Source organism: Tenrec ecaudatus, chromosome 9, assembly GCF_050624435.1.
Source record: "Tenrec ecaudatus isolate mTenEca1 chromosome 9, mTenEca1.hap1, whole genome shotgun sequence".
Classification (NCBI taxonomy): domain Eukaryota; kingdom Metazoa; phylum Chordata; class Mammalia; order Afrosoricida; family Tenrecidae; genus Tenrec; species Tenrec ecaudatus.
Genome location: NC_134538.1, coordinates 56,997,980 through 57,011,808, shown reverse-complemented (window position 1 = coordinate 57,011,808; position 13,829 = coordinate 56,997,980). Strand labels below are relative to the sequence as shown.

Sequence of the window (13,829 nt, the reverse complement as noted above, 5' to 3'; positions counted from 1 at the left end):
TTCATTTAATATGGTATATATATACATATACATATACACATATATACACATACATACACACACTTATATCTTTTTTTTTTTGCATGATGTCTTATACCTGGTCCCTTGGGCACCTCGTGATCGCACTGGCCGGTGTGCTTCTTCCATGTGGGCTTTTTTGCTTCTGAGCTTGATGGCCGCTTGTTCACCTTCAAGCCTTTAAGACCCCAGACACAATTTCTTTTGATAGCCGGGCACCATCAGCTTTCTTCACCACATTTGCTTATGCACCCATTTGTCTTCAGCGATCCTATCATGGAGGTGTGCAGTCAATGATATGATTTTTTGTTCTTTGATGCCTGGTAACTGATCCCTTTGGGACCACTCAATCACACAGGCTGGTGTGTTCTTCCATGTGGACTTTGTTGCTTCTGAGCTAGATGGCCGCTTGTTTATCTTCAAGCCTTTAAGACCCCAGTCACTATCTCTTTTGATAGCCGGGCACCATCAGCTTTCTTCACCACATTTACTTGTTCACCCACTTTGGCTCCAGCCGTTGTGTCGGGAGAGTGAGCATCATAGAGTTCCAATTTAATAAAAGAAGGTATTCATGCATTGAGGGAGTGTTTGAGTAGAGGCCCAAGGTCCTTCCGCCACCTTAGTACTTGACCTATAAATATACACACTTTGATCTATTTCCCCATCCTCCTATATATATTTGCATGTACATGTCTTTGTCTAGACCTCCATGAATGCCCTTTGACTCCTAGCTCTTTCCTCCATCTCCCTTGACTTTCCTCCTGCCCCACTACCATGCTTCATCGCCACCTGGACTAGAGTGTACCTCTTCTCTAAGCAACCTTACCCTTGATCATTTCCCACCATGCCTGCCACTCCCCCTTCTCTACCATTTGGGGTCCCATGTTTTTCCCTTGTCCCTGGGTTTGTTAACACCACTTCCTTACCCCCCGTACCCCCCCACCCCAAGTCCCCCCGGAACTGTCGGTCCCGTTGTTTTTCCTCCAGATAGTTCATCCAGCCTGTCCTATTCAGACAGACCTGTGGAGTCACTAACATGCATGAAAACAAGACAGAGGAAAACAAAGCAACAGTATACAACCAGACAACAAAACAACAAAAACAAACCACTGACAAAGAACAGAACAAAACAGTTCACAAGAGAAAAGCTTGTAGTTAGTTCAGGGATCGTTTGCTGGCCCTTAGGAGCGTTTTCCAGTCCAGTCTGTTGGGGCACCACGCCCTGGCCCCAAAGTCCACTTTCAGCATTCCCTGGGGACCTTGCCACTCCATTCCCTTGCTGTTCCGCTGCACTCCCCCAGTGATTTGCCTCGGTGTTGTGGGATCAGGTCAGGTGCAATTCCCACACTGTGTCTCCGGTGCTGTCCCCTGTATCGCCCTTAGTCACTGAGGAGCATCATGGTGAGACCAATCTTATGAAATGAATTCTAAGTAGAGATGAGGTCACCATTCATAGGGGGTGACAGTCAGGAGTCATCCCCGGAGTGCCTCAGGGGTCAATATTGGAAGCTCCTCTGCACATGTCCCAATCCCCCTTCAGTAGCTCCATCGCCAGCTATGTTGCATCGGTTCTGCCAGCCACTGCTTATGTGGCAATTTCTTTGAACTCCCAGGCCCTTCGTAAAGCCGTGTATCACAGCAAAGCACTAGGACCACATAGGAACATTCCCCTCATCTAGTTAAGTCTCTGCATTTTCCTATCCTTGCCTGTTTAGTTGAGACTAACTAAATATTCTATTTTTAATAAAAACAATAAAGTCAAACAAAGTATTGAATTTACAAGGTCATGGAAATTGGTATTTGGAATTTCAAAGGCAATCTTGATAGATTTTATTGAGGGATATAGGGAAATCATAGGGACTTATTATAAAGATGTTTCAGAAAACAAAAAATTGCATTAGTGAGAAAAAGACCGTGAAAGTTGTGCTTGCATTTGTTTTTTTCTGTTGAAAAAATGTGCTTGCTCATTTTTTGAAAGCAGCAAGTCCTGTCTTAGGAGAATGTTGTTGAGAAGCCTCATTCCATGAATTCCAGAGCTCTTACTTTGCCCCTTTGCACTATTTTTGGATCTCAAATCTCAGAGAACATTGAAAATGAGTACAAGTTGAGTGCCTCAAAGATGCAAAAACTGTATTTTTTTGAAGTAGTATAAATACAAAGAATGTGGGATTGTTCAGAAAATAAGTTGTTGTTGTTAGGTGCCATCAGGTGAGTTTTGACCCGGGGTGACCGAATGCACAGTAGAGTGAAACACTCTTGTCCTTTGTCATCCTCACAACTGTTCCTGTGCTTAAGCCCATTTGTTGTCGCCACTGTGTCAGTCCATCTCCTCGAGGGCTGTCCATGCCCCTCCACTTTACCAAGCGTGATGCCCTTCTCTCGGCACTTGCCTCCCCTGACAACATGTCCAAATTATGTGAGACGAAGTCTCACCATTTTGCCACTAAGATGCATTCTGGTCATCCTTCTTCCAAGACAGCCTTATTTGTCCTTTGGGCACTCCATGGTGTTGTCAATATTTTGACCAACGTCACAATTCAAACACATACATTTTTTCTTTGGTCTTTCTTGTTCAATGTCCAATTACCATATGCATGTGAAGCAAATGAAAACACCTGGATTAGGTCAGACATCCCTTTCTCCTTAAAATAACATCCTTGCACTTCAACATTTCACAGAGGTCTTCTGCTGGGAGGAGGGAAGCTGGACAGCTCAAGAAAGGGTTACAGAGATGGAAACTGCACATTCAGACGTGTGTAGACTTAGGTGTTGAGAAACAATAGCTTCACATTTATTATTTTTGCTTGATAAGAGTTTCTACAATTTTGTACTTACATTTATATATATATTGGCATATATACAATGAATATATATCCATATATGTTATTTCTCTAGACAGAAGATAGATAGATGCATTCCACTGAGCTATTTTGTTTTTGGTTGTGATATTTTGTTGTCATATGTAAGACTCCGTTGTTAAAAACCAGGGCTGCAAACAATACCCCTATGTTTCCTTTTAGGAGTTTTATGTTTTTAAGTATTAGTTTTAAGGCATGGATTTGATTATCATTTAATTATGTGGGTTTTTATTAGATTTTGAATTATTTTTCTCATATGGTATGAAGTATGAGTCAAGCTTTATTTTGGCATGAACTACCCACTCATTCTAGTGTTGTTTATTGAAGAGACTATTCTGTTCTCATTGAATAGACATGGTGCCCTTTGCAAAAATCAATTGACTATATCACTTATGTTCCACTGGTTTTATATGTTTATATTTATACCAGTACCACATAGTTATGATTACCATAGCTCTATAGTAATATTCTAAATCTGGAAATGTGAGTCCCCCATTTTGGGTCTTTTTAAACAATTGTTTTGGCTGTTCAGTGCTCCTTGCAATTTTAAATTAATTTACATACTCTTTTATCCACTTCTGGAAAAAAACAGTTCAAATTTTAATCAGGATTATATTGAACTATGGAGAAAAATTAGCTCTCAGAAATATTTTGTTTTCTACTACTTAAAAATGAAATGCTTTTCCCTTTGTTTAAATCTTCTCTAATTTCTTGGAAAAAAAAGAAAAAATTTGTTTAAATCTCTAATTTCTTTTAAAATTATTTTTAATTTTTAAAAATATTCTCTAATTTCTTTAAAAATTTTCCTATTTTTCTTATTTCTATAACACAATCTAATGCTATGATTGTATCAAAAAGGGCTGTGCAATTATCATCACAATTAACTTTGGAATTTTCCCTTATTTTACACCTTGCTGTTGACATCGCATTTCGACCTCCCTCCCCTCTGTGTTCGCAGGTAATCATCATCTCCATTACTATCTTCCTATTTCTTTCAATCCCAGCATCCTTTAAAAGAGAACTACCGTATATATTCATGGATAAGCCGAGTTTTTCAGCATTAAAAATGTGCTGAAAAACTGGGGTTCGGCTTATACACGGGTCAGTGGTCCCCCAGCGAGGTGTAACATCTCACGGGTGATTGCCATTTCTCCGCTGTCCATTCAAAGCCCCGCTGACACTGCAGGGCTTTGAGTGTTAGTTTACTCACATCTAACCAATCAGAGCCGTCCTATGACGTGGACAGCTCCAATTCGCAGAAGCACCGGTAGTGATTCACTTGCGCCAGCAGCTGCACTGGTACGGATGTGTCTGTGGCTGTGCTCCGTCTCTCCCCTCTGGTCTCTGTGTTAATTCACATCCTGAATTTCCCACCCTAGGCTTATATATTGGAGTCAATCAGTTTTTCTGGTTTCCCAGGTAATAATTAGGTACCTCGGCTTATACTCGGGTCAGCTTATATTCGAATATATACGGTATGTAAGTCAAGTGCAGACACAATACAAGTGTCCATCTGATAGGGTCGGTCCTCTGACTAACTTAAAACAGAGATGCTGGAAGTTTAGGATAAGTTTACTAAGGTCTATAGGGAAATCAAATTACAAGATGTTTTCCTGAGTACAGTTGCTAAAATCCCCTTTACAGTACTCACCATCTGATTTTTGGACTGTTTTTATTTCTAGCTCACATGCACTGAGTATTCTGCTGAGGCCCATCCTATGTAGTGGTTCTCCACATGGACTTTGAACTATCACAATCACCCACATTTTCTGAAATCAGTGTAATTAGGATTTGGGTACTGAGATCAGTCCCTTATCCTAGTTTAGATCGTATTATTAGCCATCTTTGGGTCATATAACACAGTGTGCTTCTTCCACGCGGATTTATATGACTCTTTCCTTAGATGCTGCCTGTTTTGAAACTAGCTTTTAAGACCTCAGAAGCTATCATTTATGATAGCGGGGAACCATTTAGTTTCTTCACCACACTTTCCTATGGCTCCCATGTCTTCAGTGATTGCCTCATCTGAGCTGTACATGTTCTAAAAACTAATTTTTTTCATATTAAGGATACCATCTAGTGACAGCTCAAAATACATACTTATAACTATTGTTTCTGTAAGTACCTAATTCAATGTTTAGGCATCATTATCATTTTTTGTAGCACATCCTTAATCTTCACTGTAAGGGTTTAAAGTCATTCTATTGCTAGAGATTATTTTAGTCAATGGTATATAATTATTAAGCAAATAATTTCACATATGTGTAGGATTTTTCAGACCCTGTTACTAGCCTATATATCTCCAAGATACTTCTAGTTACTCATATTGTGGGGGTTGGAGATATGCTAATGTTCAATTAAACCTGATTTACGGGACAGAACCCTGTCTGGTAGAGAGAGTGTGAAATAAGAAAATCTATGTCAGTCCTAACTTGCCATTTGTTGAGCATCCTCAGAGTATAGATCCTTAATTCCTTTCAGTGTTGTTTTGTAAGTTCATTGCATGGGTTTTACACATCCCAGTTACACTTGTTCCTAGGCATTTCATCTTTTAGATGCGATTGTAAATAAAATTATTTTCTTAATTTTCCTTTCAGATTACTCATTGCTACTTTGTACCAGCAACACAACTAATGTTTGTGGGCATATTTATTCTGAACCTTCATTGGGTTTCTTTATAAGTTCTAGTAGTGTGTCTGTTTGTGTGTTTTTGGGATTTCTATATAGAATAATACCAGCTATCTGCTGGTAAAATGATTTTTTTCTTCCCTTTCAACTTTGTTGCATTTTATTTCTTTGTTTTATTGTTTCATTGCCTTGGTGAGGATTTCTAGGACTATATCAGATAATCATGGACAAGAGAGACCTCAATCTTCTCTCTGATAGTATGGAAGAGTTAACAGTTATTTACTACTGTTATATTAACTAGAGGTTTTCCATAAATGCATTCTATCATGTTGAGAATGTTCCCTTCTAATCCTAGTTAGCTGTGTCTTTTGTAATGAAAATGTAGTTGGATACTTTCAAGTATTTTTTCATAGTCAACTGAGATTTGAAGGTTTTAACTGATGAAGATCAAAAAACTTAATGCAGGTTACAAGTTGATGTAAGAAAACCAAAATTCTTACTGGATCAGTAGAAAGCATCATGATAGAAATAAAATTGAAATGATATACTATTCAATTTAATTGGATTCATAATCAACGCTCATGGAAGAGCAAAATGTCACTTTGGAGACTAAAGTGCAACTCATCTGATCTGTAGTATTTTTAATCACCTCATATACATATAAAACCTGGACAATGAATAAGGAAGGCCATAATGAATAATTATGGTGAATTAAGGTGTTGGTGAAGAATGGTCAGATGAAAAAAACTGAACCTTTCCTGGTGGTAGTAGAACCAGAAGCCTCCTTAGAATCGAGGTTGCAAGAATTGATCTCAGTGTATTCTGGACATGTTGTTAGAGGAGATCAGTCCCTGGCAAAGGGCATCAGGCTTGATAAGATAGAAAGTCAGCCAAAAAGAGGTAGACTTCAAAGAGATGATTGACACAATGGATACTACAATGGGCTTAAGCACAATGGCGAGGGTGGTGCAGGACCAGGCAGTGTTTCACTCTGTTGTGTATGGGATCACTGTGACTCGCAGCCATGTTCACAGCGGACAAAATCATCTTAACTCACCCTTACATTGTTAAGATAAATTCTTGGTCATGCTGTAAAATCCTTTCGATATGGAGTTTGATTTAATTTACTAATAATATATTTTTATTATATTTTTGTTTTCCATTTATTTATTCAAATCATTTTATTGGGGGGCTCTTACAAATCTGATAACAATCCATCATTCTTTTGTTCAGCACACTTGTACATATGTTGCCATCATCATTTCCAGAACATTTCTTTCTCTTGAGTCCTTGGTATCAGCTCCACGTTTATCCCCAACCTCCCCAACCCTCCTCCCCTCATAAATCCTTGATCAATTATATATTATTATTGTTATTTCATGTCTTACACTGTTGTCACCCATCATCCACATTTCTGTTATTCGTCCCCCTAGGGGGTGCTATATATCCAAACTTGTGATGGGTTCTTCCTTTTTCCCCCACCTCCCCGCCATCCTTCTACCGCCATGATATCGCTACTCCCACTACTGTTCCTGTGGGTTTTGTCTATTCTGAATTCCATGTGTTAAGAGCTCTTATTTGTACCTATGTGTGTACTCCAGTCTAACACAATTTGTAAGGCAGAACTGGATCATGGTAGTGGTGGGGAGGAAGCATTCATGAACTAGAGGCATGATGTGTGTTTCATCAATGCTATACTGCACCATGGTTGAATCTTCCCTTCGTTGTAACTCTTCTGTGGGGGGATGTCCAATTGTCTACAGGTGGGCTTTGGGTCAGCATTCCAACTCCCCTCTTTTGCATTGATATAATTGGTTGTTTTGGATATTTTGAAACCTGATGCCTCATCCCATCAACACCTCATTATAACACAGGCTGGTGTGCTTCTTCCATGTGGGCTTATTTACTTCCCTGCTAGATGGTTTCTTGTTTAATTTCAAGTCTTAAAGACCCCAGGTACTATATCTTTTGATAGCCAGGCACCTTCTGTGCCAGGTTTTTAGAACAAAGTGTCTTGTGTTAAGGGGGGTCTTGTGTAGAGGCCCAAAGCCCATCTGGTATCTTAACACTTAACACATAAATGTATATACATTGACCTCTACCTCTTTCATTGTAAATTTATTAATTACATTTGTATATATTTATGTGTATATAATTACATGTATACTTGCCTATAGCTAACTTCTTTAAGGAGCTTTTACCTCCTATTCATTCCCTCTATTTTACCTTCCTCCTGTCCCACTATCATGCTCACCCTCCATTCAGCTCTCAGTAATTCCTCTTAGATACATTGCGCTGGATCAAACCCCATAGAGCATTATACACCCTCCTCGCCATCAATTTTAAATCGCTTGTTATTTCTTATCCCTGAGTTTTTTGGATTCGTGCACCTCCTCTCCCTCCCCTCCTCTCCCATGTACCCCTGGGACCACCGGTCCAGTTGTTTTCCACTTGGGATTGTTTTCCCTGCCTGTCCTAGATAGACATAGAGGAAAAGGAAAAAAAAAAACCAAAGCAAACCTACCTGATGGATTGTTGCAGGTCTGTCTGCTGACCCTTATGAGTGTCTTCCAGTCGGGTCTCATGTGTCAAGCCTTGTCCCCCAAGGAATCCTGAAAATAGACTAATACTATTTTTGAGGATTTTATAGTCTATATTTATAAAGAAAATTGCTCTTAGTTTTATTTGCTACCTTTTTCGACGTTTCTGTATAAGAATAGGCATTTGGAAATGCTTACTCAGCCATTCTGTTGATGTGACTTATTCTCTCCTTAATTCAATAGGTATGAGTTTAATCAACTGTATTGACTAGAAAGAGTATATTCTACTCAGTCAGACTCAAAACTGGAAAATACTGGGTTAAATTCACATTTTAAATAACATTTACTTGTGAGAGGGGTGCAGAGTATGCTGATATATACACGCAAGGAAGAAGTTATAGATAAAGATTGCATTTATTACATATAATATTTAACGTTTTGAAAACTTTAAGAATATTTATCTGAAGATAGTTTATTTTTTAAAATAAACAATTTTATTGGGGACTCTAACAGCTCTTACAACAATCCATACATCCATTGTATCAAGCACATTTGTATATATGTTGCCATCATCCTGTTCAAAACCTTTTTTCTTTCCTTGAGCCCTTGGTATCAGCTCCTCTTTTTTCCCCCTCCCTCCCCAAATCTCCCACCTCATGAACTATTGATAAATTGTAAATTATTATTATTTTCATATTAAAGGCAGTTTTTACTTAAGCACAGCTTTAGATTATTTTATGCAAATATTAGTGTAACTGATACAATTGATGTATGAATGTAAAACCTTCATGCAGATTGCTCCTCTTCATGTATGATGTTTGTTAGCACTTACAAAAATTGTGCTGTTTCCAAAATTTTGATATAACTAATATTGGTAGGTAAATAAAGAGAAAGAATGCCACAATCACACATTTGTTTTAGAAATATATGATATGCACAATCGGACTTTTACAATGTACCGTATCATTTTTAAATCTCTTATTATTAGACTAAATAAATCAATTAAATTTGTATAATTAATTTTTCTTTAGTCTGAAACAATATTTTCAAATTAAAATAAATGTTTACTAAAATTTGATCATAAAATGTTTATTAAAATTGTTACTGAAGAATACTGGTTCCTCTGTGGAAAATATTGCTTCTGATTAACAGTTAAAACATTTGTTAGTTTGAATAAAAAGACATTATAAAATTAAAGTACGTTGAACTCTTCTAATATAAACCATCTCCAAACTTTAACATGCATTATTGAAGCATGGTACTGGAAAAGTCATCTTCTTCTAAAATATATCTTCCTTGTAGAGTTAATGTATGTGGCATTTTAAGAAAATTTGCTTACTCTAGCCTGTTCTTTATTCACAGTTATCTGCAGCCCTGGATCTTATAACCCCCGTGATGGAATTCACTGTCTTCAATGCAATACCAGCATGGTATATGGAGCAAAAGCATGCTGATAGGCCATTATTTTGAGTTCTTCAGTGGTCTATTAAATACACAACAATATTTTTGGAAAAAAAGAAATCAGTATTATGCCAAAATTAAATATAATAATTTTTACAAAATTTGGCGTCATCATTTTAATAAAGCATAGTAATTCAAATGCTTTATGAAGATTAACACCTGTATTATTTTTCTATTTGTGCCAGTCTAATATATTATTTCAAATCATCATTTGTATCACTGCTTTTAAAAACAGAGTGAAATATACTAAGTTGGGTTACTTCAAAAGACTTTTTTAAGCTTTATTCTCTATGTACACTGGATTTTGTCACCATCTTCTTCAACTCTTCAACATTCAACTTTATTTCAGCATATTTCATTCCTTTGTTTTAATTTTAAGAAGTTTTACTACTTCTGTCCAATTTGGCCTTTCACAGTTTAACATCATTTTTAACCCTTTGGGTCATATTATTGCCGTTTTTAGCCTTTGTGCTTTAAACTGTATCTCCAACCACATTTTTAGTTTTTAATAAAGTTCAGTGTAGCTGTCTTAAAACTTTGCAGGCTTAAAGTATTTAAATTACCTATTCACATTTTAAAATGCAGTATTCTGTGTATGAGCCGATATTAACATTTGAACTTTTTCAATGTAAAGTGACTAAGGATTAAGAAATCGTCACTATCTTTGTTTGATTCCTTTCACTGTCAAAATGGATATAATGATAAATATTAACATGATTACAACTATTGCTGGTCTCCTTTTATTTTGTTGTTGTTGTTAAGTGCCAGGAAGTTGGTTCTGACTCATAATGGCCCTGTGTACAACGTATAGATCAAAATATACCTCACATTAGGCTGCTGTAGTTCAATGTAAATAATTACAATAAAATTAATATTTAAATACCATGAAATAATATTAGTAATTTCTGAAATTAGATTTTTTTCTCAGTATCCAAAATATTGCTTTATTCATGTATATGACACTTATTTTACTTAAAAAAATAGGTCATTTACAGCTAAAAACTTAAAATCTGAAAATTTTACAGCTTCAATTTGTGATACTTCTAAGATCTTTTGATTAAATGCAGTGGGGGCCGGCAAGGAGACCAGTTCAGGGGCTCATCCAGATGTTTTCGTCAAGAACATCACCCAGGAGAAAAGGGAGGCCTAATTCAGTCTACATCTCCCGACACTGTGAGACTTCCACAAGCAGCTTGAGTTCATTGTTGAGCCCCAGAGGACCATTCTTAATTTTTCTCACCACTAGCAGTCCACCAGTGATTTTTCTGAAGACCACAGGCTTCCAATCCAGCATGTCAAGTTTACAACAGGTGATGAATAACTGACAGGAAGATTTATTGAAAAACTGGTGATATGCAGATTATAGAACCTTAATTGTTGAGAGCAAGATGACAGCTTTCAGTATGGATTGCAATTCCATGCATACATGCAAAAATCATCCCAATGTTACTGATAGACAACATCATAGTAAAAGGAAAAATTGTCAAAGATTTCATTTTTTTATGGATCCACAATGTTCATAAAAGTAGCAGTCAGAAAATCCAATACTGTATTGCATCAGGCAGATCTGCTACACAGAACTTCCTTAAAGTATTGAGGAGCAAGGATGTCACTATGAGGACAAAGATGCGCGCTAGCCAAGCTAGGGTACTTCCGTTTGCCTAATATACATGTGAAAGGTGAGCAATAAGCAAGGAAGACTGCACAAGAAGCAATATATCTGAATTATGATGTTGGTGAAGAATATTTAAAGTACCATAGACCACTAAAAGAGCAAACAAATTTGTCTTGGAACAAGTACAGCCAGAATGCTCCTTGGAGGGTATAATAGCAAGACTGCTTCTGATGTACTAACAGGAGCGACTAGTCCCTGGAAAATGGTATGCTTGGTGAAGGAGAGGGTTAGAAGATCCTCAAGGAGCCGGGTTGACCAGTGGCTGCAGAAATGGGCTCAAGTATGGCAACAATTACAAGGATGTCACAGAACTAGGTAGTGTTTCCTTCTGTTGTGCAGAGGGTCATTATGAATCAAAACCAACTTTATGGCACCTAATGATAACAGTGTGTGTATGTGAATGTATCAGTATTTAAAACATATAATCAACGTGTGAACAATGGTTTCTTATATTATGGGATCAATTGTGAGTTTTTAAAGTATCAGTATTTAAAACATATAATCAACGTGTGAACAATGGTTTTTTTATATTATGGGATCAATTGTGAGTTTTTAAATAAGACTTTTTGATGTTCTCTTCCAAATTTCTATTATGAAAACTATTTGCTTTCCAAGTCACAATAAATACACTTTGAAATAATAAGTACACTTTGAAAAAAATTAAAAGTGTAGCAATCCAGAGAAAACAATGTCAATAGATTCTCTTACATCAATCCACCTTCTCTCTGCCTCCTAACAGAACATTTTTTACTTTAACCCTATAACGCCGAGTACAACATTTTTGTAACATTTAATTAAATGTATATATTAATATATTTTGATAACAAAGTAAAGAATAAAATCAAATTTTTTATGAAATTAAAAATTCAGCCATTATAGGGATAATGAATGATTCCATTTTGCCAGTCAGCACAAAGCTTTTTCTTGCAACTGCTTGAAAATGAACCTAACACGATGCATAACAAAAGAACTATATCCTTGATGGTGATGCTGAACCATTCTGAGATCCCAATTTTGTGAGATTAGGACACCTCTTTTGTTTAAGTAAATTAGGTTTTCTGATACTTGCAGCTAAAAGTGCTCTAGGAGATATCAGCTTAATTACTGATACCTATATTCACTTTGAGTGACTTTAATAAAGGGGGGAAATGGACATGCATATGGAATGGATGTTGAGTGGACCTATATAATTTCCCAAGGTCATCTCTTTAGTTAGTTTATATTAATATGTAATTTGCACGTTAGCATATTTTATATGTAATATGCTCATCCACTCCCTCAAGTAATCCTACCACAAGCTCTCATCCTATCTGATTCATCTGGTTCAAGTTCAGAATGATGAGTTATGGGTAATACTTTACATGAGATTCAGGTCTTTGTGGTCTCGAGATTGAAATGTCTCCAACCTACAATTTTAAAATGAATAACAAGGGAGAGAGTAGGCAATTAAAAACTGTTCAGAAAATAGAAACATTCCTGTCACTAATACAGATAGAGAAGCTAGAGTGAGACCTTCCTGCTATCAAATTGGTGCATGTATTCTTTGCTGAAGCCCTAATATGTAAGGTTTTCCATTATATTCCACTTTCTGGAAGGTGCACTGTAATCTCGGTTCATTCCTGCTGGAATCAAAGGCTGTAGAAAAATTTTAGCATAAAGAAACCACTGACAAAAATGGAAAAGCCTACAAATAGTTCAAGGTCTGTTTGTTGCCCTTTATGAGTATTTTTCAGTTGAGTGGAATGGAGTACCACAGGGGATTATCACTCTGCTTCTCTGCTGCGTGCCCTCAGTGCCTCACCCCAGCGTGATGGGGCCAGACCGTGCACTACTCCTGCACTGTGTCTCCAGTGCTGTCCCCCACAGCACCATGGTGGGGCCCGCCACAAAGTCTTCCCTGTGCATTGTCTGCTCCCAGCAGGAACATCACCCTCAGGGCTTGGTGGGCCAGGATGTCCTTTCTCCCCTCTCCATCCCTTGTTTCTCCTGCGTGCTCTAATCCGACATGCTTTCCCCAAGCTGTAAACCCTCATGGAGGAAGCACACCAGCCCATGTGATCATGAGGTGTCGATGGGATCAGGTGTCAGGCATCTAAGACCCAGAACAAAAGCATACCCAATGAGAATGGGGGGTGGGGGCATGGAGCGGAGACCCAATGCCCATCTGTAAACAATTGGACATCCTCTCACAGCGGACTCACAGAGAAGAGATGAGTCAATCAGGGTGCAGTATAGCACCAATGAAAACCACACAACTTTCCTCTAGTTCTTTGGTGCTTCCTTCCCCCACTATCATGACCTCAATTCTGCCTTACAAAGCGGATTAGACCAGAGCATGCACACTGCTACAGACAAGAGCCCTCAACACAGGGAATCCAGTTTAAACCCCTCAGGACCAACAAGGAGAGTAGAGATATCAGGATGGATAGGGGAGAGTGGGTAGAGAAGCCTAATGATCACAAGAAGCAATCTAGAAACTCCTCCCAGGGGGACGAATAACAGAAAAGTGGGTGAGGGGTGACAGATGATGATGTAAGATAAGAAAATAATCTATAACTTATCAAGGGTTCATAAGAGAAGGTGTTCAGGGAAGGGAGGGGGAAGAAATGGGGAGCTGATATCAGGGGCTCAAGTGGGAAGAAAATGCTT

At 37.7% G+C, this 13,829-nt stretch overlaps 1 protein-coding gene across 2 annotated transcripts in view; it reads left to right on the top strand.

Annotated features, from left to right (window-relative positions):
- ZPBP (zona pellucida binding protein) overlaps positions 1-9,684 on the top strand; it is a 123,719-nt gene extending 114,035 nt beyond the window's left edge. For both annotated transcript variants that reach the window (XM_075557505.1, XM_075557504.1), the window contains one exon: positions 9,407-9,684. In XM_075557505.1, the coding sequence (XP_075413620.1) occupies positions 9,407-9,514 (108 nt within the window). In that variant the 3' untranslated portion in view covers positions 9,515-9,684. The remainder of the gene's footprint in view (positions 1-9,406) is intronic.
- Positions 9,685-13,829: the final 4,145 nt, after the last annotated feature.